Source organism: Oncorhynchus clarkii, chromosome 13 (genome assembly GCF_045791955.1).
Source record: "Oncorhynchus clarkii lewisi isolate Uvic-CL-2024 chromosome 13, UVic_Ocla_1.0, whole genome shotgun sequence".
NCBI lineage: Eukaryota > Metazoa > Chordata > Actinopteri > Salmoniformes > Salmonidae > Oncorhynchus > Oncorhynchus clarkii.
Genome location: NC_092159.1, coordinates 56,596,768 through 56,623,883, shown reverse-complemented (window position 1 = coordinate 56,623,883; position 27,116 = coordinate 56,596,768). Strand labels below are relative to the sequence as shown.

Genomic DNA, 27,116 nt, shown 5'->3' with positions numbered 1-27,116 from the left:
ACTACCGAGTGGCGCAGCAGTCTAAGGCACTGCATATCAGTGTTAGAGACATCACTACAGACACCCTGGCTCGAATCCAGGCTGTATCACAACCAGCCCTGATTGGGATTCCCATAGGGCGTCGCACAATTGGCCCAGCGTCGTCCGGGTTTGGCCGGGGTAGGCCATCATTGTAAATAAGAATGTTCTTAACTGACTTGCCTACTTAAAGGGTTCAATTAAAATATTCAAGTGCATGTGTGTGTGAACGCTCCGGGTGTGGCCCCCTGGCGGTCGTACTGCTCCCTGGGCAGGGCAGTTAAAAAGGGTGGAACAGGTTGAGGGAGTGTCAGTCAAAGCTAAATATTCAACACATACATCTGCAAGTCCACATGCTTGTTTTAATAGAAATTGATACCGGGTGCACAGAAATATCTTCACACAAGTTACTTGATGGTACATTGTAGACAAAAAACAAGCCAAATGTCAACCTTTATGTAGAAAAAGACGTGTCCTTCTTGGAATGAAGCCAAAACCAATCATCCAATTTCAAGTAAAAGGCATATTGTCACAGTTCTTTCTCCCCCCGCCACATTTACATATGTACATAACAGACCAGGGATATAAAGAGTCTGACCTAACAGTTTTAAAAACATATTTACAGTCACAATCATTTGTGTACAAGGGTTGTGTCTGAAATGGCACCCTATTCAGTGCCCTACTTTGACCAGAGACCAATGGGGCTGCGGGCAAAAGAAGTGCACTACATATGGAACAGGATGACATTTCAGACGGAGCCCAAGGACTCCGTGTCCTGATGTAGGCATACAGTACTTATCAACACATCAAGTAATCACTTGCCTTTTAGTGTCTTCACTTCCGTTTCCCCAAAAGGAGGCAATGCAACTCCACTTAATGGAATAACATTAGTAGTTGATTGTTCAAGCATAGAAAACATCACTGTGGAAAAACAAACGCTCCTTATTCAATAGAAGTGCCAGACCTCATTCAAGACGAACCCATTGGGAGAAACGGTGGGCAAAACGAATAGACTTGCTTCGACAAAACTTGTTAGATGTTCTGAACTTCAAATTTCATGTCGCACTGTGCACCTCTTAGTTACTAAACTGTGACCTCATTGGTCAATGTTCATGGCTCAATGTTCAGATGACATCACTGATGATTGAACCATAGAAATACAATCTATATCTATTATATTTCTAGGGCATCAATTTTAGTGGTTTCTAACAGACAGATGCAATCATGTGCTCTCACCCATGAAATTAGGTGTTATGGGGTCAAAGGTTAGGGGTGGTGGGGATGACTGAAATATTCTGCTTCTACAAAATGTTATGCTGTTTTCGAATGAAACAATACCTTTCTCTTGTTAAAGCTTGTAGAATTGATTTGTTCCTGTAGTATAGGTTCTCTCCTGCGCTCCAACTCTAAACAGTACAGTACATGCAGCACATGTACAGTACATACAAAACTGAAAAAAAGAATGTATTTCCGTACGCTTGAATTACTATCATATCAGTCCTTTACAGGTAAAAGCTATTTACCCACCGATAGTCCCCTCAATTAAGTTTTAAAGTACCTTTGGTATGTGAACAAACAAATGACAAAAATAGATCAGAGAAAATTCAGACCCAAAATAAGGCTTTAGACTACACAATAGTAGATATCTAAAGTACAGATCGAGCCTGGAATCCAAACTAAACATGGCTTTGTTTCACTACTCAGTTTGGATCCCAGGCTAGTACAGAGTAGCCAACTCCTGACCATTCTGTACAGGCAGTGCATATCAGAATCTCTTCACTGGTATAAAACGGGGATTCATGAAACTCCCAACATCAGAAGAGTTGCAGAGAGCAAAACAAAAAACTGTTGCATTGATTAATAATTGTAATCAAATACAGTCAACAATACAGGTTGTGGTTCTTTTCACATGTGAAAGTCTTCATACAGACATATTTCAAAATGGTCCATGAGGTGTCTCTCTTTTTAGGTGGTAGCTGCAATCCTTTGACATCTGAGATAGGTTGTTGTTGCAAAAGTCAATGTGTGAGACCAGCGCGGAACACAATCTGGATCAATGCACTGTAACAAAGTCAAGAGGTGGATAGTGAAGAGCTGTTCCAATGGTTTTTAGGCTGATCAAGGTAGTCTCACAAATGACACCCTCTTCCCTATGCAGTGCACTACTTTTGAACAGGAATCTGGTACGAATCTGGTCAAAGTAGTGCACTACATAGGGAATAGGGTGTCATTTGGGATACAAGCGAAGTCAGTGAAATATGAGAGGGAGCCATCTGATCTTTCTCAAGCAGAAGATGTCTGTTTACTCGTGCGGAATGTAACAAAATAAAAAAAGTCTAGATTCTGGAGAGACCGTTTGGGTTTGTGTGTAAAGCTTACAACAGGTATTTGTGATCTTATGGCGTTCCAGGAACCAGTGCAGATTTCAGGCCTTCATGGAATGAAGAATATTGTCAACGACAGAACAGTGCTCCTGGGTCGTGTTCATTAGGGCAGGAACATTTAAACTTTTTCAACAGGAGACAGAAATTATCATTTCTTATTGGACAAGTCCAAGTAGTCCCTTTACTTTTGGGTCTGTTTGTCTTCAGTTTGGTGCCTAATGAACACGACCATGGCAAAAGAGGGTGAAGTTGAGGCAGGGTGGTAGAAAATCATCTGAATCCATTCAACGGTGAGTCAAGTCAGTGCTTACAGGCTTAGGAAACCTACACTTGAGGCATATACCACCTCTTCATCCTCCCCTTCCCTCTCCCCTCCGCTGTGAGCTGCTGCGTTCTTCCTCTTTACCTGTTTGCGAGCTGCAGCCCGGGGTCTTTGCACCGGCACCAGGAGGCGGAACCCGGGCAGAGCCACTGTGATGCTGGAGGCGGAGCCTGGAGTGGGGTCCGGAGGCAGCGCCGTGAAGGTGCAGGGCATCAGGAGTGAAGAGGAATTGGAGGAAGGGCTGGCACTCTGGACGGAGGAGTAGCCTGAGCTGTGGAATTCGGTTGTGATGAATGAGGAGAGGGGCTCTCGCGGTCGGCTCCTGGCGCTCCCCTCCCCTTCATACTCCTCTTCCTCTTTGTTCCCCTCACAGAAACTGTCATCGTCGCTGGAGAGCGCTCGGCAGTGCAGTTTGGAGTCCTCGGGCTCCGTTGCTAGCTCCAGTGTCATGGCCAGAACAGAGGCTACACAGAAGAAGATACTGTTAGCTTGGCAGCATATCATAGTGAGTGTCAATTATTAGGACCTCACGATATCATGATACACAATTATATATTTAACATTCTATATGTATTGCGATTTGAGGTTGCCAACATATTGCTCACTATGTCTGCTGCAGATAAGAGAACATGAGAAAATGAGTTTTGATCAGTCACGGAAATAAATAAAAAAAGAGCTGAAAATATATTGATCATTGTTATTTTTTTAAAGGTGGAAAACAAGCTACGGGAGTTTTGGCGCCAGTAGAGCCGACTAGCGCTAGCTACAGTCAATAATTATGTTTTTACATTTATTTACAAATCCATACTTTGGAGTCAAATATCGATATATTAATCATCCTGAAATATTGATATACACAACTATCGATTTCCTCCCCGTCACTATGAATTATGGATGCCTTAAAAGGAAAACGTCACACAAACTTTGTATTTGTTTCATTAGTCCATTGCTGATGTAGTCAAACAATTGTGCAATAGATTTCTCAAGATATACAACTTTCCAAATACAGAAATACAGCCGCCGGTACGATGCATTTTGCATCATATGATGCTGCGTTTTGCATGCGTCTGCCTCTGAGCAGTCTGGTCTGTACCCACATAAGGAGAATAATGTCTGACTATGTCTTCCAGTACATAGTGATGTCACTACATCTAGTTCACCAGTTAGAATGGCCAGCATGACACTGGTCTTCCATTAACACCCATCTCTAGATAGGGCTGGGGTGTATTCATGAGTGCAAGCTTTGCAATGGAAAACAAAAAAACAGGCGTTTCTTATTGGACACATTCAGGTAGGTCCCTCCCTGTTTGGTTCCTAGTGAATACACCCCTGGTAAAGAGCTGATCATAAATGATCAGAACTCATATAGTTGATACCCTCCACTCACTCTCTCCCTCCTTGGCCTCCTTCTCTCCTTCGCTCTCCTGGTCCCCCTCGTATCCAGAGCAGGAGGTGTCCAGGCTCCAGTCCAGCATGTCCCCCACCAGGGTCTCTTCCTGAGTGGACAGTTCAGCCGTGGGCGTGGCCACAAAGCTGCCTCGGTGCACAGGCAAGGACTCCTCCCGTCTCCTGGGGGAGAGAAACAGCATATTTATCCAAGTAAGCTTGGAGTCACGCGATATGGTGGGTGGTCCTCTCACTAGGACTGGGGAAACCATGCAGTTTATTAGGCTACAGATGGAAGTTATGATGAATGTCACAGGGTGGTGAAAGTGCACAGTGATGAGCTTGATGCTCCTTCCCAAGAAATAGAGGGTCTTATTCTGTTGACATGATGATCGATGCTTGACAAAAAGAAATATTCCCAGTCTTCTCCATAATAATCTCATGTCCTGCAGATAGGAATAGTTTGTTTAACACAGCTTTTTGACAAAACTAAAATCAGTGAAGTGGAAAATGCCATGGAAATGCACTGAACTTTAGATTTTTATTCGGTACATGAAAGGTTTAGCCAAAAGGTAGATAGTGTGCACTACATCATCACGCAGGCCGTTCGGCAGAAACACCACTGGTATAAAAACGGATTTTCTTTGTGCAGATTTTTTTTTTTTTGCATGAAAATATGTAACCTATTTGATGAAACCGAGCTACTGAGTCTTCTTAGTTTATTCATCAATGTTTTTTAAATTGTTAATAAAGTCATGAAGGATGACAAAGTTTAATATTTATTGTGGTCATCTAGTGGGCAGATGAAAATATGTAACCTATTTGATGAAACTGAGCTACTGAGTCTTCTTAGTTTATTCATCAATGTTTTTTAAATTGTTAATAAAGTCATAAAGGATGACAAAGTTTAATATTTATTGTGGTCATCTAGTGGGCAGATGAAAATATGTAACCTATTTGATGAAACTGAGCTACTGAGTCTTCTTAGTTTAGTTTATTCATCAATGTTTTTTAAATTGTTAATAAAGTCATAAAGGATGACAAAGTTTAATATTTATTGTGGTCATCTAGTGGGCAGATGAAAATATGTAACCTATTTGATGAAACTGAGCTACTGAGTCTTCTACTGAGTCTTCTTAGTTTATTCATCAATGTTTTTTAAATTGTTAATAAAGTCATAAAGGATGACAAAGTTTAATATTTATTGTGGTCATCTAGTGGGCAGATGAAAATATGTAACCTATTTGATGAAACTGAGCTACTGAGTCTTCTTAGTTTATTCATCAATGTTTTTTAAATTGTTAATAAAGTCATAAAGGATGACAAAGTTTAATATTTATTGTGGTCATCTAGTGGGCAGATGAAAATATGTAACCTATTTGATGAAACTGAGCTACTGAGTCTTCTTAGTTTAGTTTATTCATCAATGTTTTTTAAATTGTTAATAAAGTCATAAAGGATGAAAGTTTAATATTTATTGTGGTCATCTAGTGGGCAGATGAAAATATGTAACCTATTTGATGAAACCGAGCTACTGAGTCTTCTTAGTTTATTCATCAATGTTTTTTAAATTGTTAATAAAGTCATAAAGGATCAAAGTTTAATATTTATTGTGGTCATCTAGTGGGCAGATGAAAATATGTAACCTATTTGATGAAACTGAGCTACTGAGTCTTCTTAGTTTAGTTTATTCATCAATGTTTTTTAAATTGTTAATAAAGTCATAAAGGATGACAAAGTTTAATATTTATTGTGGTCATCTAGTGGGCAGATGAAAATATGTAACCTATTTGATGAAACTGAGCTACTGAGTTTTCTTAGTTTAGTTTATTCATCAATGTTTTTTAAATTGTTAATAAAGTCATAAAGGATGACAAAGTTTAATATTTATTGTGGTCATCTAGTGGGCAGATGAAAATATGTAACCTATTTGATGAAACTGAGCTACTGAGTCTTCTTAGTTTATTCATCAATGTTTTTTAAATTGTTAATAAAGTCATAAAGGATGACAAAGTTTAATATTTATTGTGGTCATCTAGTGGGCAGATGAAAATATGTAACCTATTTGATGAAACCGAGCTACTGAGTCTTCTTAGTTTATTCATCAATGTTTTTTAAATTGTTAATAAAGTCATGAAGGATGACAAAGTTTAATATTTATTGTGGTCATCTAGTGGGCAGATGAAAATATGTAACCTATTTGATGAAACCGAGCTACTGAGTCTTCTTAGTTTATTCATCAATGTTTTTTAAATTGTTAATAAAGTCATAAAGGATGACAAAGTTTAATATTTATTGTGGTCATCTAGTGGGCAGATGAAAATATGTAACCTATTTGATGAAACCGAGCTACTGAGTCTTCTTAGTTTATTCATCAATGTTTTTTAAATTGTTAATAAAGTCATAAAGGATAAAGGATGACAAAGTTTAATATTTATTGTGGTCATCTAGTGGGCAGATGAAAATATGTAACCTATTTGATGAAACCGAGCTACTGAGTCTTCTTAGTTTATTCATCAATGTTTTTTAAATTGTTAATAAAGTCATGAAGGATGACAAAGTTTAATATTTATTGTGGTCATCTAGTGTTAATAAAGTCATGAAGGATGACAAAGTTTAATATTTATTGTGGTCATCTAGTGGGCAGATGGTAATTACTCAGTACAGCATAAACAAACAAGTTTGGTTTGAAAGCACTTTTTTGGATGAGACCAGCGCTGGACAACCACCATAAAAGGCTACGTGAGAGTGGTCACACTTGCCCAATCCCAAATTAACCCCTAGCTTTGACAATCTGCCTAGACACTTGGCAAGGATTGGACAGAGGAAAATCCTCCCTGGCCTATAAAAGAGAGCACGGTAACCATTATATTGCTCTCACATTTGAGTGGCTTAACGTAGAAACCCACCTCTTGCTGTTGCTGGAGGGGGAGGAGAGGAAGGTGTGGATGTCAGCTGGCTGGCCCGTGGGGCTGGGCAGCACCATGTAGGGTTCCACCTCCGGGACCTCCAGGACCTGACACAGCTCCTTGAAATCAATCACCTGGGAGAGAACACAGGTACACAAACACACTGGTTAGGGTAGTGTTACCTAGGCACGAACTGGAAGACAAAGCTCTTCAACTGAGAGGTACTATCTAGTTTTTCTTTGCCTAGTGATGGGGGGGGGGGACAACATTATATTGATATTTTGACTCCAAATATTGATTTGTAAAAAAGAAAGAACACTAGGTAACGTTAGCTAGCACTAGTCGGCTGAACCTGTACAAAAACCTCACTATTTTTTCCTCCTATAGCTATTTATTTATTTATTTTTCCCAATCAAACCTCGTTCTCATGCGCTCTGTAGCAGACATATAGTGACCAATGTTTGGAACACCGATACACCGATACATAATACACAATACATATATCAGCACCTAAGTATCGTGATAATGTCACATTGCGAGGTCCCTGGCAATTCCCATCCCTAGTTTTGCTACGGTGTGCACACCACCAGTACAGCCAAGAGGAGAATATCCAGGCCAGCAGCCCAGCACTGTGCACTTCGCCTTGACATACTAGAAAAAGGCACCGGTCCATGTCAGGAGATGACAAGCTCACCTTTTCTTTGCTGATGTGTTGGTAGGCCTCATCCTCAAACCTCTGCTTGACACCTGTCAGAGACATCTGCCTGTAGTCTTTGGGTACATCCTTACTGAAGCTGTCAGAGAGAGAGAGGAGAAAGAAGAGAGAGAAGAAAGAGACATGAAAGAGAAGAGAGGAGCATGATTAATCATCCAGTCTGTGTTTTTCAACTGTGTTACATCCAATGGGAAATCATATCAGTATATGATATTACTTTGTTTGAAAATTGGACGTTTTCAATAAAGTGCAGTGCCTCCCACTAGTCTGACTCACACAAGTATGGTGCAGGGTGAGTCATCCCCCACACACACAGTCCTTAGCAAACACACCCCCTCCCTCCCTGCCACACACACCCTAGGTCCAGCTCCCTCCCACTCACCTTTCGATCCCAGCCAACACCCCACCCCTACGGCCCTCTGCATCAGGGTCACTGTGGCCCTTTGCTAATGATGATCTACGTCGTGGTTAACAGGAGCAGATAGTCTGCGTCCCAAATGGCTCCCTACACATTGCACTACCTTGGAAAACATGTGCACTAGGGAATAGGATACCATTTAGGACATAGCCACAAACAAACAAACAACCTGATCTTGTAATCAATACCATTGTCCAATTTGTCTATCTGCAGCGCTGGCTAGCAACAGTCTAAGAAATCACCACACTACTTTGTTCATTTGTCTTTATAAGTATGTGACTTCATGTGATTTTCTACAGTGTGCTCAAAGAACTGCAGAGGGAAAACGTAGAACAGCAGGAGCTGGCCTCTGTACGTGTGTGGTGAAAGACAAACAGCGGTCGGTGCATTTTACTGGCTTTATAATGAGACAGCAACGGACAGCCCTCCTGCCGGGGACGTGAAGGAGAGGGGGGGGGGGAGATTGTGAGTGGGCGGAGTCTTACCCACCCATGTGGTAAAAACCACCTACCACACAGACAGAAAGCACAGCCTGATCAAAAGGGCTAAGAGGACCAAAACACAACCTTTCATCTCTTCAACTAAAATCACTATAGAGATTGGCATTCCTCACCTGCTGGAAATCACACTCATATTGAAAAGAAGCATGGCATTCATCAGAACTGCTACCTTTCTGACCTGCAGGGGGGTTCTACAGTAATGGTGCCCAGAGAACACTTCAGGATTGTAATAATACTGGAGAAGTCCTTTAAATAGCACTTCACATTGACTACTGTGTGTGGATGACGAACCGAGGAATGGAAAAAAAACATCTCAGTAAGTTATATAAAGATGTCTTCTCACAAACACATTATAAATAACACACCTGCATGTACTAGTGTTGCCTTATTCCCCCTAACGAAGACTACAAGTATAAAACATCTTAAACAAGCTAATGATTTGTTCTAATCATGCGCTGACAGCGCTAATTAGCGACTAGTGAATTAGCACAACTAACCGCCGTCTGTCATTCCCCCATTGCTGCTTCCCAGAATTGTTTTTCTTCCACTAGATAACACAGCCCCAAAGTAAAATTAGCTATAAACATACAAGGTTAGGATTGGGCACAAGGTTAGCAGTGTGGTTTTAGGTTTGGTTTATATATATATATATATTTGTTTTAATAGGCAGGGTTTATTACTTTGTGGCTGTGTTAACTAGTAACGGAATGAAAAAAAGGGGGAGAAATGCTAATTGCTAGAATACTAATTGATAGCAGGATGGGCTGCTGAGGGACAATGGGGATCTCCAGGAAAAGGGGCTATTGATACTCACCACAGCTAGCCTGCATGCTAACAAGGTTGTTTACTACCACAACCAGCAGGCAAGCTAAAATAGAAACAGCTTGGTTTCAGTCAACAATGAACAGCCACAAAAGCTCTTAGACTAAGGCTGGACGATGTGTAAACTTCATAAAACAAGCCATACTGGCAATTGCAGTACGGAGGATTTTCTTCTCTCTAGTATGTAATTGCTGACATCTTCGAACTATCAGCTTGACACAGATTTGACACCCGAGGTCAAATCTCTCTAGCCAATCAACTTTTACAGTGTATGTGTAGCAGTAGAGCGTGAGGGTTGTGTGTTTTGCTTTCACAGCTACACACCCACCCTCCTCCACCAATATGCCTATCACCTTGGTAACCCTCATGAGAACAAAGTCAAGCCAGCGAGCACCCCTTGTTTGTCAGGCATTGGATTACAAGGGAGAGAAATAGAGGGAACAACGATTGGAGAAAGAACAGTAGAAGAGAGGACAGACTTTCTAACCCAGACTAACATTAGCCCTTGTATCTAGTATGCATATATAACTGTTTAATAACCGGTTATAGTGATTTCTAGGACGTCCGTGGTATTATAACTTACCACTTGACATAGAGTAGTAAAGTGCAGGGGACCAGGTCCTGCTTGGAGAAGCCTGTATACTCAGCCAGCTGGATGGGCCAGATGGGAGCTGCAATGCAGAGAGGAAGAGCAGGGGTCAAGGCGACACACTAGAGCAGGGGTCAAGGCGACACACTAGAGCATCAAGACTGATATGACGTCCAACTGTTCAACAAATATTAAAATAACGCCTCAGAAGTTTTAATGAGAAGCTGATGAACTAGACTAGGTATTCAAAGGGTGGGTAACAGGGAACTACAGTGTTGGCCCCCCAAAAAATTGGGGTTGCAAGAAATGTTGAAAATAATGTGATCCCCAGAAGTTCTGCTGGGAAGAAAAATGGAGTCCCTGCTGAAAAGGTTTGAATACCACTGCTCTAGGGGTGCTTGAAAACCTAGGTCAACAGTGTGTGTGTGTGTGTCATGTATGGTTACTGAGCAACTCCCTTGGGACTGGGGATACAGCACTTAGATAACTCTCCATTTTGAAGACCACCCCCTCAGAAAGATGTTTTTGTTACACTTCAGTTCGAAGCTGATCAAGTGAATACAGAAAGACATCATCGGGGTAGATTACATATCAGTTTGTAGACAGAGTTTAGAAGACAAATGGCCTGTGTCCCAAATGGCATCCTACTCCCTATATAGTGCACTACAGGGACGCAACCGTAGACTGCCTGTTTGCCCGCCTTACCGTAGTGGTGCAGTGCCCGTGTGAGCAGCAGGATGGCGTTGGCCAGGTGGGCTGAGGAGTATGTAGTGAGGGCTGAGTAGAGCAAGGTGAGCTCACACAAGTAGCTGAACAGGTGGACACTGAGCCGCTCTAGGGGTAACAGAGACAGCAGCACCTGGCCGTAGTCCAGCAGAGTGGGAGTCTGCTGAGACAACACCAAATGAGTTGAACTCATAGAAATAAAAATGACTAGACAGGACTAAAGAGAGTTGATCATTTTGAACACCCCACCCCAAAAAAATATTTTCACTTCAACAGATGCCTTTAACCCAAGCTGATGAAACAAACACAGGTGCCATCATCAGGGCAGACTAAACATGTTGACATAAGATGGGTATAGACTGCGTGTGTTTACTCCACTCACCCTGATCTTGCCCTCCAGCACAGAGATGACCTCCCCCATCATGCGGACCAGGTCCTCATACTTGTAGGTGTTGTCTGTGAGCCACACCGCCTCCCGGATGGTCAGGATATCCTTACTGATGTACCTAGGAGAAGGAGACGTGGGTCATCAGAAAACAGACTGAAACAGGGAGGGACGACCTGAACTAGTCCAGTAAATATAACGCTGGTTTCCGTACAGTCTCATAATTCTGAACATTGAAAACCCCTCAGAAAGAGGTGTTGTGGCACTTGAGCACCCGCCTTTAGCTAAAGCTGATCCAGTGAATACAGAAGTACTGTACATCGGGGCAGACTACAGAGGATAAAATACTGACTAGTTTGTATCATGCTTCGGGTTGCAAAAATCCAGCTACTTTCCCAAAATCAGGAAGGAATAAGCAGGATGCAACATTCCCAACCAGGATTTGTGGAAAACCTGGGCATTTTGGGAAAATTACAGGAACGTTCCAACCCGAATGATGCTACATCCACCTCCAACGTTTTTCTGTCTCGTACCGCGTGCAGACGACCATGCAGGCGATGCCCAGCAGCTGCAGGCGGGCCTTGGGCACGGAGCGCAGGGCCAGGTAGCGGTCCACACAGCCCACCGTCACGTGGAGGGTCAGGCTGGAGAAGTCCTTCATGGTCGTTACCTCCACCAACCAGTCCACCAGGATGTATCTAGAGAGAGATGAATACTGTTATGTACCTAGAGAAGGGGGGACACACGAGAGATAAACACTAATGTACCTAGTGAGGGGAGATGAGAGGCACAGGAGAGAGATTAATAATGTTATGTACCTAGAAAAATGTGGTTATGATAGTAAATAGCATTTTATTTATTTGTACCTATATTTTACTAGGCAAGTCATTAAGAGTGCTTAGAATTTTGAAAGCCCCTTCAAATAAAGAATCTTTGCCCTTAACCAAAATTGATAAAACAACACAATTGGTACGAAGTCAAGTGATCTTCAGTGAGGGTACAGTCAGTTCCAGACCAAACCAGGTTACCTCATGGTGTCGTTGATGCCCTGTCGGAGCACCTCCTCCGCCCTGCGTCGGGGCACAGGGGGACAGGAGCGAAACAGCTGGGCCACAAGGTCGGCACAGGCCCTCTGCTCCAGACCCAGCGGGTTGTCACTGCTGCACACCTTGGCCAGGGACAGCTGGAAGTGTGCACACACACACAGAGAAAGGGTCAAAGGGCACAGGTCAAAAGTCATGCCAGGCTTGCCAAGCAAGCTCAACAGGAGGGAGAATGTTTAAAAAGAAAACACCACCTGTGCTCAGTAACATCCTCAATGATTAATCCACTTTAAATGATTGGGAGAATAAACAAAACCATATATTTTGTCTGTGTGGATTTGGGCTGCCTGTTCTAGTCAACGGCTACATTATCATGTCTATGCCATTGGAGAGATAGACACACAACCGTACAAATATTTGGGGGTCACTTAGAAATGTCATTGTTATCCATCAGAAATGAATAGGAAATAGAGTCAAGAGGTTAGAAATAATGATTTGTACTTCAAACTTGGCTTTGTCAAAGAATCATCCATTTGCAGCAATTACAGCCTTGCAGACCTTTGGCATTCTAGTTGACAATTTGTTGAGGTAATCTGAAGCGGTTTCACCCCATGCTTCCTGAAGCACCTCCCACAAGTTGGATTGGCTTGATGGGCACTTCTTATGGTCAAGCTGCTCCCACAACAGCTCAATAGGGTTGAGATCCAGTGACTGTGCTGGCCACTCCATTATAGACAGAATACCAGCTGACTGCTTCTTCACTAAACAGTTATGGCATTGCTTGGAGCTGGGTCATTGTCCTGTTGTGTGAGGAAATTGGGTCCAATTAAGCACCGTCCACAGGGTATGGCGTTGCTAAATGGAGTGATATCCTTCCTTCTTCAAGATCCCTTTTACCCTGTACAAATCGCCCACTTTATCACCACCAAACCACCCCCAGACCATCACAATGCCCTCCACCATGCTTGACAGATGGCATCAAGCACTCCATCATCTTTTCTGCATCTCACAAATATTCTTTGTGATCAAAACACCTCAAACTTAGATTAGTTTGTCCATAACACTTTTTTTCCAATCTTCCTCTGTCCAGTGTCTTTGTTCTTTTGCCCATAGTAATCATTTCCTTTTAATTGGCCAGTCTGAGATATAGCTGAGAAGGCCAGCATCCCGGAGTCGTCTCTTCACGGTTGATGTTGATACTGGTGTTTTGCAGGTATTATTTAATGAAGCTGCCAGTTGAGGACTTGTGAGGCATCTGTTTTTCAAACTAGACACGAATGTATTTGTCCTCTTGCGCAGTTGTGCACCGGGGCCTCCCACTCATTCTATTCTCGTTGGGGTCCGTTTGCGCTACTCTGTGAAGGGAGTAGTACACAGAAATGTACAAGCTGTTCAGGTTCTTGGTAATTTCTCACATGGAATAGCCTTAATTTCTCAGAACAAGTATAGACGAGTTTCAGAAGAAAGTTATTTGTTTCTGGCCATTTTGAGCCTGTAATTGAACCCACAAATTCTGATGCTCCAAATACTCAACTAGTCTAAAGGACAGTTTTATGGCTTCTTTAAATCAGGACAACAGTTTTCAGCTGTGCTAACATAATTGCAAAAAAGGTTGTCTAATGATCAATTAGCCTTTTAAAATGATAAACTTGGATTAGCTAACACAACGTGGCATTGGAACACAGGAGTGATGGTTGCTGATAATGTGCCCCTGTACACCTACGTAGATATTCCATATAACAGTTGGCTTTTTTAAAAGCCATTTCCAGCAATAGTAGTAATTTACAACATTAACAATGTCTACACTGTATTTCTGATCGATTTGATGTGATTTTAATGGACAAACCTTTATTGCTTTTCTTTCAAAAACAAGGAATATTTAAATGACCAACTTTTGAATGGAAGTGTGTATGTATGTATGTATGTATGTGTATATATATATATATATATATATGTGTATATATATATATATATATATGTATGTATGTATGTGTGTATATATATATATATATATATATCACACTCAGCAAAACAAACAAAAAAAGTCCCATTTTCAGGACCTTGTCTTTCAAAGAATTTGTAAAAATCCAAATAACTTCACAGGTCTTCATTGTAAAAGGTTTAAACACCGTCTCCAATGCTTGTTCAATGAACCATAAACAATTAATGAACATGCACCTGTGGAACGGTGCTTAAGACACTAACAGCTTACAGACGGTAGGCAAATAAGGTCATAGTTATGAAAACCGAGGACACTAAAGAGGCCTTTCTACTGACTCTGAAAACACCACAAGAAGGATGCCCAGGGTCCCTGCTCATCTGTGTGATAGGCATGCTGCAAGGAAGCATGAGGACTGCAGCTGTAGCCATGGAAATAAATTGCAATGTCCATACTGTGAGAAACCTAAGACAGTGCTACAGGGAGACAGGACAAACAGCTGATTGTCCTCGCAGTGGCAGCCCACGTGTAACAACACCTGCACAGGATCTGTACATCACACCTGCAGGACAGGTCCAGGATGGCAACAACTGCCCGAGTTACACCAGGATGCACAATCCCTCCATCAGTGCTCTGACTGTCCGCAATAGGCTGAGAGAGGCTGGACTGAGGGCTTGTAGGCCTGTTGTAAGGCAGGTCCTCACCAGACATCACCGGCAACAACGTCACCTATGGGCATAAACCCACCGTCACAAGACCACACAGTTTTGCCTTACCAGGGGTGACGGTCGGATTTGCGTTTATCGTCGGAGGAATGAGCGTTACACCGAGGCCTGTACTCTGGAGCGGGATCGATTTGGAGGTGGAGGGTCCGTCATGGTCTGGGGGCGGAGTCACAGCATCATCAGACTGAGCTTGTCGTCAATGCAGGCAATCACAACGCTGTACATTACAGGGAAGACATCCTCCTCCCTCATGTGGCACCCTGCCTGCAGGCTCATCCTAACATGACCCTCCAGCATGACAATGCCACCAGCCATACTGCTCATTCTGTGCGTGAGTTCCTGCAAGACAGGAATGTCAGTGTTTGCAATGCCAGCAAAGAGCCCGGATCTCAATCCCACTGAGCACGCCTGGGACCTGTTGGATCAGAGGGTAAGGGCTAGGGCCATTCCCCCCCAGAAATGTCTGGGAACTTGCAGGTGCCTTGGTGGAAGAGTGGGGTAACATCTCACAGCAAAAACTGGCAAATCTGGTGCAGTCTGAGTAGAAGATGCATTGCAGTACTTAATGCAGCTAGTGGCCACACCAGATACTGACCGTTACATTTTATTTTGACCTCCCCTCCCTTTGTTCAGGGACACATTCAATCACGTCACATGTCTGTGGAACTTGTTCAGTTTATGTCTCAGTTGTTGAATCTTGTTATGTTCATACAAATATTTACACATGTTAAGTTTGCAGAAAATAAACGCAGTTAACAGTGAGAGAACGTTCCTTTTTTTGCTGATTATACACACACACCCATTCAAAAGTTCGGGGTCACGTAGACATTTCATTGCTTTTGAAAGAAAAGCATATTTTTTGGTCCATTCAAATATCAATTAGTGTAGACGTTGTTGTAAATGACTATTGTAGCTGGAAACAGCTGATTTTATATATAAACAAATCAGAATTGGCCTGCCTCTGTAAACAAAGCCAAATAGACACACACCTGTGCTTCCCAGCATCCTTTGGCTGCGTAGTCCCTGAGCGTGCGTATGAACTGGAGATACCTGCCTGGGTCGGCCATCTGAGAAGACAGCACAGGACCACAGTACGTTATGAGGTAGTTTTTTGACTAACATCAACACAACAGGGGTTTTATTTCACATTTTACACCCTTTAACTACACAACATACATTGTAACATTAACAAAGCCTTTTGAGATGTGGAGAACCAGAGAGAAGGGAAACTCACTGCGGTTTTACGGTTATGTTCCCAAAGCAGGTAAGCACTCTGTAGACAGCCCGACTGAGACGACTCTTCAAGTAGTGTCAGGGCCTCGGCGCGCTTGTCCTCCTCCTGAAACACAGATTAAACCAGGTTTCAATAGTCAGTGTTTAAAACAGCACATTAAATACTACTCTCTATCCAGCACATTAAATACTACTCTCTATCCAGCACATTAAATACTCCTCTCTATCCAGCACATTAAATACTCCTCTCTATCCAGCACATTAAATACTCCTCTCTATCCAGCACATTAAATACTCCTCTATCCAGCACATTAAATACTCCTCTATCCAGCACATTAAATACTCCTCTCTATCCAGCACATTAAATACTCCTCTCTATCCAGCACATTAAATACTCCTCTCTATCCAGCACATTAAATACTCCTCTCTATCCAGCACATTAAATACTCCTCTCTATCCAGCACATTAAATACTCCTCTCTATCCAGCACATTAAATACTCCTCTCTATCCAGCACATTAAATACTCCTCTCTATCCAGCACATTAAATACTCCTCTCTATCCAGCACATTAAATACTCAGAATAATAGTAGAGAGAATGATTCATTTCAACTTTTAATTACTTTCATCACATTCCCAGTGGGTCAGAAGTTTACATACACTATATTAGTATTTGGTAGCATTGCCTTTAAACTGTTTAACTTGGGTCAAACGTTTCTGGTAGCCTTCCACAAGCTTCCAACAATAAGTTGGGTGAATTTTGGCCCCTTCCTGACAGAGCTGGTGTAACTGAGTCAGGTATGTAGGCCTCCTTGCCTACACATGCTTTTTCAGTTCTGCCCACAAATCTTCTATAGGATTGAGGTCAGGGCTTTGAAATGGCCACTCCAATACCTTGACTTTGTTGTCCTTATGCCATTTTGCCACAACTTTGGAAGTATGCTTGGGGTCATTGTCCATTTGGAAGACCCATTTGCGACCAAGCTTTAACTTCTTAAGGTAGCATTTTCACTTTTGGATAAATAGCGTGCCCAATTTCAACTTCCTGCTACTCATGCCAAGAATATAAGATATGCATATTATTAGTAGATTTGGATAGAAAACACTCAGAAGTTTCTAAAACTGTTTGAATCATGTCTGTGAGTATAACAGAACTTATGTAGCAGGCAAAACCAAGGACTAACCATTCAGATTTTTTTTTTTTTAGGTCTCTGTCTGTTCAGTGAGTTCTCATTGGGAAACAATATTTTCACTTGTTTTCAGTTCCTACCGCTTCCACTGGATGTCATCAGTCTTTGGTATTTGGTTGAGGTTATTCCTTTGTGCAATGAAGAAGTACGGCCATCTAGGAACTGCGTAACACTGTTGAGAGTTGCGCAAGACTTGAAAAGTAGCGTTGGTTTGTTGTCTTCCTGTATTGAACACAGATAGACCCATCTTCAATTTGATCGATTATTAACGTTTAAAAATACCTAAAGTTGTATTACAAAAGTAGTTTGAAATGTTTTGGCAAAATTTACAGGCAACTTTTGAGATATTTTGTAGTGACATTGCGCAAATTGGAAGCTGTTTTTTTCTGGATCAAACGCGCCAAATAAATGGACATTTTGGATATATATGGACGGAATAAATCGAACAAAAGGACCAATTGTGATGTTTATGGGACATATTGGAGTGCCAACAAAAGAAGCTGGTCAAAGGTAAGGCATGCTTTATATTTTATTTCTGTGTTTTGTGTAGCGCCTGCAGGGTTGAAATATGCTACTCTTTGTTTACTGTTGTGCTATCATCAGATAATAGCTTCTTATGCTTTTGCCGAAAAGCCTTTTTAAAATCTGACATGTTGGCTGGATTCACAATGAGTGTAGCTTTAATTTAGTATCTTACATGTGTGATTTAATGAAAGGTTGATTTTTATATAATTTTATTTGAATTTGCCTCGCTGCATTTTCCCTGGCTTTTGGCCAAGTGGGACGCAAGTGTCCCCAAGTGTTACTTGTGTTATGCAAAAAGTAGATGTCCTAACCGTCTCGCAAAAACTATAGTTTGTGAACAAAAACATTTGTGGAGTGGTTGAAAAACGTGTTTTAAAGACTCCAGACTAAGTGTACGTAAACTGCTGACCTCAACTGTACACACACACATAACAACCCCTGAATGAATGTCAGAGAGTCATCAAGAATTGTTGGTATGTAAAATTATTACTGAAACAAAGCTGCTTTAAAAGATCCGTGTGGGTTCATGTGAGAGCAGAAACAATGAGGTGCGTAGCAAGCAATCAATCAGTGAAGAAGAGGGAGAAAACATTTATCCTAACTGGGCTGATGACCAGCAGGGCTGCCTAGAAGGCGACAGTGTCTTCACAGCCTCATCAGAAACTAACGAACTGTGTTTTGGTTTGGTTACCATAGAAATGGATGACGGCTGTCACTACAGAAATCACCACACTAACGCCTCTGCCTTTCTGGAAGACTTGCAGTGGTGTGTGTACACTTACATCAAAAAGCTGGAGGACTCTGGCCAGACAGTGCAGCAACGTACCCCTCCTCTCCTACAAAAAATAAAAAACAGCAAAATGTGAAAATGTAGCCTAATGAAAGCATTGTTAGAGCGCAACCTTAGTCTACAAAACTATTTTTATAGAAACATTGGATTTTTCATTAAAGTCCATTCATTCCATTGAGCAAAGACAGGCTCGTCTATTTATAAAAATGGACAAAACAGAGGCGATACATGCAGGGCACCACAAGAGAGGACAGGAAAAAACAGGCTGTAAGGGGTGGAACTTTAAGGCGGGGTCCGTTGGTCAGAAATAAATGGGGGGCGAGACACAGCGTTGCACAAAGCAGCATAAGTCTTTCCCCATTTGTCTTCATTACCAAGGTCCTGTTGGCCTTCGGCAGACTTTTTTTGGTAGCAACAGGTTTCCGAATGCACCTCTTTCTTCCCATGCAGTGTGATGCCTACATTTTAGTAATTTAGCAGACACTCTTACCCAGAATGACTTACAGAAGCAATTAGGGTTAAGTGCCTTCCTCAAGGGCGCATTCACCTAGTCGGCTCGGGGATTCGAACCAGCAACCTTTCGGTTACTGGCACAACCCTCTTAAAACCCTAGGCTACCTGCCGCCTTTACACATCTTAATCAGTGTTGATAATGGATGGAAAGACGATGGACAGCTCTGAGTGAATAAACCAGGAAGGCACAACCATAGAAACAGATTCAACATTACTCATTATATTTCTATGGGTAAAACAGCCCTCTAATTATACTAAACGTGTGTTTTTCCAATAGGAACCAAGGGAGAGGACAGTGATGGTTGCTGAGGTTGGCTGTGTCAATGGCTGCCCATCTCCCCAGCCAAGCTCAACCAGGCCTAGCCTGGTAAACACTTACCACATTGGTTTCACACTCCGCCTTGAGCCTGTCAAACACCACAGCCTTGCAGCAGCTCCCAGTGGGGGACCAGGGCGGGCGGATGAACACCCAGATGAAGGGGTCGGCGGTAGGGGAACGCAGGCTCTCCGCCAGGCTGAAGAACTGGGACGCCTTCCGGCCGCACACGTCGGCACGCCCTTCATCACTCAGCAACGCTGGGACAGAGAAGAGGGTAATTATTATACAGGAATTAATTTGTGATTAAGTGATTTGGTCAATGTCAATCACTGAGCAACCTCATAACCAATTCAATGAGAAACAATGGATGACAAGTGCAGTGAGACTTACGTCCTTCATTGTACAAATATGCAATCCCTAGTTTTACAGCTGCCTCGAAGTTCCCCTTCTCTGCGGCCCTGAAAGAGGACACAGAAACCGAGAAACATATTAGGGTATGTATGCGCACTTTCAGTCTCCCTCATGTGAAACTGACATTGGAAGATGTACAGAGTCGAGGTCAGGGTTTGGGTGTGGGAGGAGTCCATCCTACCTCTCAAAGAGCCAGACTGTGTTGGGGGATGGCCAGGTATCCCTGAAACTGACCCGGGCCCAAACACTAGAGTGGTTATCAATGATGTCACGGAGCTGAGAGTGTACCTGGGAGATAACAGAATGCCTCAGTTAGCCTCCAACATGGCAATCCTCCATGCATGTTCAAAATATTCTTCTTCCTTTCAATAACTGAGTAAACATAACATTCCTTATACATGCTAAAGGAGGAGTATACAGGAGGAGACTGATACACATTGTGACTCACCAATTCAGGTGGTGACAAGATGTTCAGAAGAGACTCCCTCAAATTATGTTTACTCCAGAGGCTGTTCAATTGTTAGAGAGAGTGTGTGTGTTTACGTCTTTAACTTGCGGGGACCAGAAGTACCCACAATAATAGTAAACAAACCAAAATTTGGTTCAGGTTAATGTTAGGGAAAATTGGATTTTAAATGGGACTGAATTGTATACCTCCACAAGATTAGTTAAACAAGACCGTGTGTGTGTTTGTGAGACTCACAGCTCTGACAGCCAGCAGGTCCTCAGCAGAGAGGCATTGGAGCACACACAGAAGCACCTCTTCGGGAAGAGACAGCAGTGTTAGGGCTGGAACACGCTTCCGGACCCGCTTCCGTGCTGGAACCGTGAAGCATTTGGAACAACGACAGTGTAGCACTAAAGATGAGAGGGAGAAGTACACTTCTTTTTTAAATCACTCTTGCCATTTTAGATACAGATACCCATCAACCGCAAAAAAAACTCCCTCTTTCCAACTCAACTGACCCTCCAAATAAACTAACTCCTACTCACACAGTGCCCCCATACATTTAGTCTCCAACTGTGGGACACCGTTTATTACTGACATTGTTTCATACACTGTTTATTCAATAGTATTTGTTTACAGTTCTCATCTATATGCTGCACAAGAGACAGTAATTCACACCTGAAAGTCAGTTTACGTTTGCTACAGCTTGCTGGCTCAAACTAAATCAAATTAGGCAAAAGTGACCCAGTTATATATAATTTATATATTATTAATTTTATGATATATCGGTAGTTATAACCAATGGAATCTATTTTGACTAATTAGCTGGCCAAGTTCTGGCTAATGTTTGAGTTCAGCTTAACTCAGCGCCCAAATTTCCCTCCTCAAAACTAGGTACATTTAACATCTACTGTAAAGCTTCTTAGATTTAAATCCAAAAAAGTTAATTATCTATTTGCGGGGCTTTCAAAACCACACAAATGTAATGACTTTACAACGCAGCTAACTATGATATAAATGTTACGAATGCTTTAGTTTCAAATAAGGCACATTTATAACGTTAGCCACTGAACTAACGACTGGCTCTTGTACTGGCACCAAGCTGTGTACCAGTAGCTAGCTAACTAACTAGCCATCATTACATCAGCAAACCATAACAGATAGCTAGCTAGCAGGCTAGTTAGCGGCTAACGTTAGCAAGTCAGCTTTCTACTGTAGCTATAAAACTTTCATGCTATCCACTCTAACACAATGCAAGTTCTCTAACCTAACGTTTACATGTTAGATGGCACATTCACACCGTAGCTAATTGAGTCGGAGATACTTACCGCTTACTTTCATTTCGTGGAGAGATCACCTTAAATACAGCAAGCTCCCTAGTGTTTAAGTTGTGCAACCACAAAGCTGACAGTGAACAAAATACGAGTAAATATAACTTGTGTTATAAACTATGGTAATTCCAATGAATTATCAATTTGTCTAATTCAAAAAGACAGCTTGAGAGCGCTGTCTAGCTTGATGGGGTGTTGTGAAATTAATAGCATGAATTCAAATCCATGCATGCATCCCTCTCAACTTTTGAGATCCTCCCAAAATTTGCTAAGCACCGCCCGCGCGCAGAGTTTAAACATCAACTTCGATTTCATTGGCGAAAAACGAGTACGCCCAGCTATTATCTAACGAGCTTCCGATTCGTCTAGGAGAAGAACGACAACTTCGATTGGTTTGTCGTTACAAATAATTAAATAAAGACCACTGATTGGATAATATGAAACCATTTTCGAAGTACGCGCTTCCAAATTGATGCATTTTATTGGTAAAAGGGGTAACCAAACACGATGACGTCGGCCAGCGCCCGGCCTCTTGGATTGAAACTTGGGATATGTAGTAGTCATAATTTACGTTTTAAACGTACCATATTTAAAGAGACATTAACAAGAAAATACAGTATTACTCGAGATAATTAATTTAATAAAAACACATTTCTTAAAAATGTTTATTGTGTAATTGCTATTAATTACAATTTTACATAGCTGTGGGAGCGGTTGCAATTTACAGAATTGTTACCTGGAGGAAAAGGGAGGGTCATGCTTTTTCAATTCTAGTAAGGGAGAGGGTTTAGTATATATATATTTTTTAATGTAATATTTGTTTGCATGGACTAGGCCTACTGATGTCCTGTTCAGTTTGAGAGGGACAGCCTGAAGAAGAAAAGGAGGACCAGAGGTAAGCGTGCTACTGCTATAATTGTTTTGAATAAAAACAAAATGTTTCATTGCCCATAATGAAGCTATTTATCAGAGTTATTGACCTCACAATAAGCCAAATTTGAGTAATTTGCATAACTGGACAGCGCATGGGTGCCTTAAGTAGGCTAATTCGAGAAGGCCTAATTGATTTAAACAGTCTTCATTTTAATTAGGCTAGTAACAACGAGGGCTTTTTGTTGAAGCCTATTTATTTCTATTCCTATTCCTATTGACAGACTAAATCATAGTCTACTATCCATAGATTTTGTCAGACAATTTGTTCAGTCACCATGCACTCCTTAAATGTCTCAGTGAAGGGCTTGGTGTGTTAAGGTAAAACCAGGAAGTGTTATGTGAGAGAATGTGAGGGTACTGTGGCTTTAAAAAAAAGAAAATGGCTAAAAGCAGAGGCCTACCCCTTGTTAGCGAAATATTTAAAAAATCAACAAAATGATGAATCTCATTATATAAAGAGCTCTATAACGACGCTTTCGTCATGTCTTTCTGGGGAAAGACGTGACTGATGCATATGGGATATCTTTCGTTTGTCTCTATGACGTTCAGAGCCTGCGCTACAACCTTCTATAGTCGAGGAAACAAAAAATTGACTTTGCTTGGGAAGTAATGTGTGATTCTGTCACACATTGTCACACATTGTCACACATTGACGTTTAACATTTCAACAGGCTATTAAACAACATACTAACTCCAAATCAGTCAGGAGCAAGCCAGCTAGCCTAAGAAGGAAGGAAAATGAATTATTTTAGGCTACATTATTATTATTTCAAGGCTATAGCCTGCCATTTAAGAAATCAATTGTGAAGCATTTGTGACACGCTGGCAGGAGCGCTCAGCATTTCAACACATCAACAGAACCTAACATGTCTACACATTTTGCATTTAGGCTGTATAAAAGTAAATGATTTACTTAGAATTAAATAATAATGAAACAAAAAATGCCTTTTTTAGGCTATACAGTAATTCTACAGTGATGTTTGAATTTTAGAAACACAAGTTTGGCCAGTCTTTGGTGTGAAGATCATGCACTGAGCTCTGCGTGTCTAGTTTGTTAATTTAGCCTTGGCTGATGCTCTTATATTCCCATGCCCTGATCAGTCAACACATATATTTTGTTACAACAATATCATGGAATAAAATAGAATAAATTAGAAAACTATAGTATCCCAAATGAAAAGAAGTTACAAGTGCATATAGGTCTACCAGTTGATATGCGGCTGCTGTGTTGAAAAAATGTATGTGTTTTTCTCAAATTCATTGATGATCAGACACTGCAGTCGTAACTGGTTCGTTCTGTTGAGCAACATTTTTACAGTTATAGACAACTTCAGCACTGTTCCAGACTTAGACTATCCTCTTTCTTAACAATAGCCTGTACAGATATCAAAACGTGTCAGTGCTGCAGCATGCACTCATTCGTTGTCATGCTTTGTTGTGGTATTAAAAAAGACTCTGCTTGTCTCCATCATGTAAAATGATGTAGAATTGCATGAAATGCATTTATAAAAGGATATTTTTTCTCAAACTGCAAATAAGATGATAGATTCATGCAGTGCTTTTAGTATAATTGAGATCTTTTCGCCCCTACCCTTAGTCTGCAAATCCACAACCTTCTGGCTACTTTGATATGTAATGCTTACAAAACGAATAACAGTTTCTAAAACTGCATATCTAAGGCTCTGGTCTGTGAGGGTAAACGGTAGGCATGTTCTCTGCTATCCACTTTATGTTCTGATTATTATTTTGGGTATAGGGGAGGGTCACTTTTTTTTAAGCTTTCAGGGAGGGGAGGGTAAATATGTGTTTTACTGAAGGGAGTGCAATCCATTTTCATTTCAGAGAGGCCAGCCTCTTTAAGAGGCTCCTCTGTCCTCCACTCGTTACCTGTATTAATGGCACTTGTTTGAACTTGTTATCAGTATAAAAGACACCTGTCCACAACCTCAAACAGTCACACTCCAAACTCCACTATGGCCAAGACCAAAGAACTGTCAAAGGACACCAGAAACAAAATTGTAGACCTGCACCAGGCTGGGAAGACTAAATCTGCAATAGGTAAGCAGCTTGGTTTGAAGAAATCAACTGTGGGAGCAATTATTAGGAAATGGAAGACATACAAGACCACTGATAATCTCCCTCGATCTGGGGCTCCACGCAAGATCTCACCCCGTGGGGTCAAAATGATCCCAGAACCACACGAGGGGACCTAGTGAATGACCTGCAGAGAGCTGGGACCAAAGTAATAAAGCCTACCATCAGTAACACACTACGCCGCCAGGGACTCAAATCCTGCAGTGCCAGACGTGTCCCCCTTCTTAAGCCAGTACATGTCCAGGCCCGTCTGAAGTTTGCTAGAGAGCATTTGGATGATCCAGAAGAAGATTGGGAGAATGTCATATGGTCAGATGAAACCAAAATATAACTTTTTGGTAAAAACTCAACTCCTCGTGTTTGGAGGACAAAGAATGCTGAGTTGCATCCAAATAACACCATACCTACTGTGAAGCATTGGGGTGGAAACATCATGCTTTGGGGCTGTTTTTCTGCAAAGGGTCCAGGACGACTGATCCGTGTAAAGGAAAGAATGAATGGGGCCATGTATCGTGAGATTTTGAGTGAAAACCTCCTTCCATCAGCAAGGGCATTGAAGATGAAACGTGGCTGGGTCTTTCAGCATGACAATGATCCCAAACACACCGCCCGGGCAACGAAGGAGTGGCTTCGTAAGAAGCATTTCAAGGTCCTGGAGTGGCCTAGCCAGTCTCCAGATCTTAACCCCATAGAAAATCTTTGGAGGGAGTTGAAAGTCCGTGTTGCCCAGCAACAGCTCCAAAACATCACTGCTCTAGAGGAGATCTGCATGGAGGAATGGGCCAAAATACCAGCAACAGTTTGTGAAAACCTTGTGAAGACTTACAGAAAACGTTTGACCATTGCCAACAAAGGGTATATAACAAAGTATTGAGATAAACTTTTGTTATTGACCAAAAATCTGGAAAAGCTGACCACGACTCAATTTTGTTGCTCCCTGCCTACAGACAGAAACTAAAACAAGAAGCTCCCACGCTGAGGTCTGTTCAACGCTGGTCCGACCAATCTGATTCCACACTCCAAGACTGCTTCCATCACATGGACATGGATATGTTTCGTATTGCGTCAAACAACAACATTGACGAATATGCTGATTCGGTGAGCGAGTTCATTAGAACGTGCGTTGAAGATGTCGTTCCCATAGCAACGATTAAAACATTCCCAAACCAGAAACCGTGGATTGATGGCAGCATTCGCGTGAAACTGAAAGCGCGAACCACTGCTTTTAATCAGGGCAAGGTGACCGGAAACATGACCGAATACAAACAGTGTAGCTATTCCCTCCGCAAGGCAATCAAACAAGCTAAGCGTCAGTATAGAGACAAAGTAGAATCGCAATTCAACGGCTCAGACACAAGAGGTATGTGGCAGGGTCTACAGTCAATCACGGATTACAAAAAGAAAACCAGCCCAGTCACGGACCAGGATGCCTTGCTCCCAGGCAGACTAAATTACTTTTTTGCCCGCTTTGAGGACAATACAGTGCCACTGACACGGCCCGCAACCAAAACATGCGGACTCTCCTTCACTGCAGCCGAGGTGAGTAAAACATTTAAACGTGTTAACTCTCTCAAGGCTGCAGGCCCAGACGGCATCCCCAGCCGCGCCCTCAGAGCATGCGCAGACCAGCTGGCTGGTGTGGTAACGGATATATTCAATCAATCCCTATACCAGTCTGCTGTTCCCACATGCTTCAGAGGGCCACCATTGTTCCTGTTCCCAAGAAAGCTAAGGTAACTGAGCTAAACGACTACCGCCCCGTAGCACTCACTTCCGTCATCATGAAGTGCTTTGAGAGACTAGTCAAGGACCATATCACCTCCACCCTACCTGACACCCTAGACCCACTCCAATTTGCTTACCGCCCAAATAGGTCCACAGACGATGCAATCTCAACCACACTGCACACTGCCCTAACCCATCTGGACAAGAGGAATACCTATGTGAGAATGCTGTTCATCGACTACAGCTCAGCATTTAACACCATAGTACCCTCCAAACTCGTCATCAAGCTCGAGACCCTGCGTCTCGACCCCGCCCTGTGCAACTGGGTACTGGACTTCCTGACGGGCCGCCCCCAGGTGGTGAGGGTAGGTAACAACATCTCCACCCCGCTGATCCTCAACACTGGGGCCCCACAAGGGTGCATTCTGAGCCCTCTCCTGTACTCCCTGTTCACCCACGACTACGTGGCCACGCACGCCTCCAACTCAATCATCAAGTTTGCGGACGACACAACAGTGGTAGGCTTGATTACCAACAACAACGAGACGGCCTACAGGGAGGAGGTGAGGGCCCTCGGAGTGTGGTGTCAGGAAAATAACCTCACACTCAACGTCAACAAAACTAAGGAGATGATTTTGTGGACTTCAGGAAACAGCAGAGGGAACACCCCCCTATCCACATCGATGGAACAGTAGTGGAGAGGGTAGTAAGTTTTAAGTTCCTC

At 42.2% G+C, this 27,116-nt stretch overlaps 1 protein-coding gene across 1 annotated transcript; it reads right to left on the bottom strand.

The window, feature by feature from the left end:
* Nucleotides 1–397: 397 nt before the first annotated feature.
* On the bottom strand, nt 398–21,812 carry LOC139365149 (cyclin F). Its single transcript, XM_071102581.1, has 17 exons — nt 21,638–21,812; nt 20,565–20,719; nt 20,043–20,149; nt 19,841–19,908; nt 19,511–19,707; nt 18,611–18,664; nt 16,116–16,220; nt 15,871–15,948; nt 12,203–12,357; nt 11,708–11,872; nt 11,172–11,295; nt 10,769–10,949; nt 10,058–10,145; nt 7,714–7,813; nt 7,020–7,153; nt 4,112–4,293; nt 398–3,188 (listed from the first exon to the last, which is right to left on the bottom strand). The coding sequence occupies exons 1-17, from the start codon at nt 21,648–21,650 to the stop codon at nt 2,710–2,712; spliced, it is 2,385 nt and encodes a 794-aa protein (XP_070958682.1). The 5' UTR covers nt 21,651–21,812; the 3' UTR covers nt 398–2,709.
* Nucleotides 21,813–27,116: the final 5,304 nt, after the last annotated feature.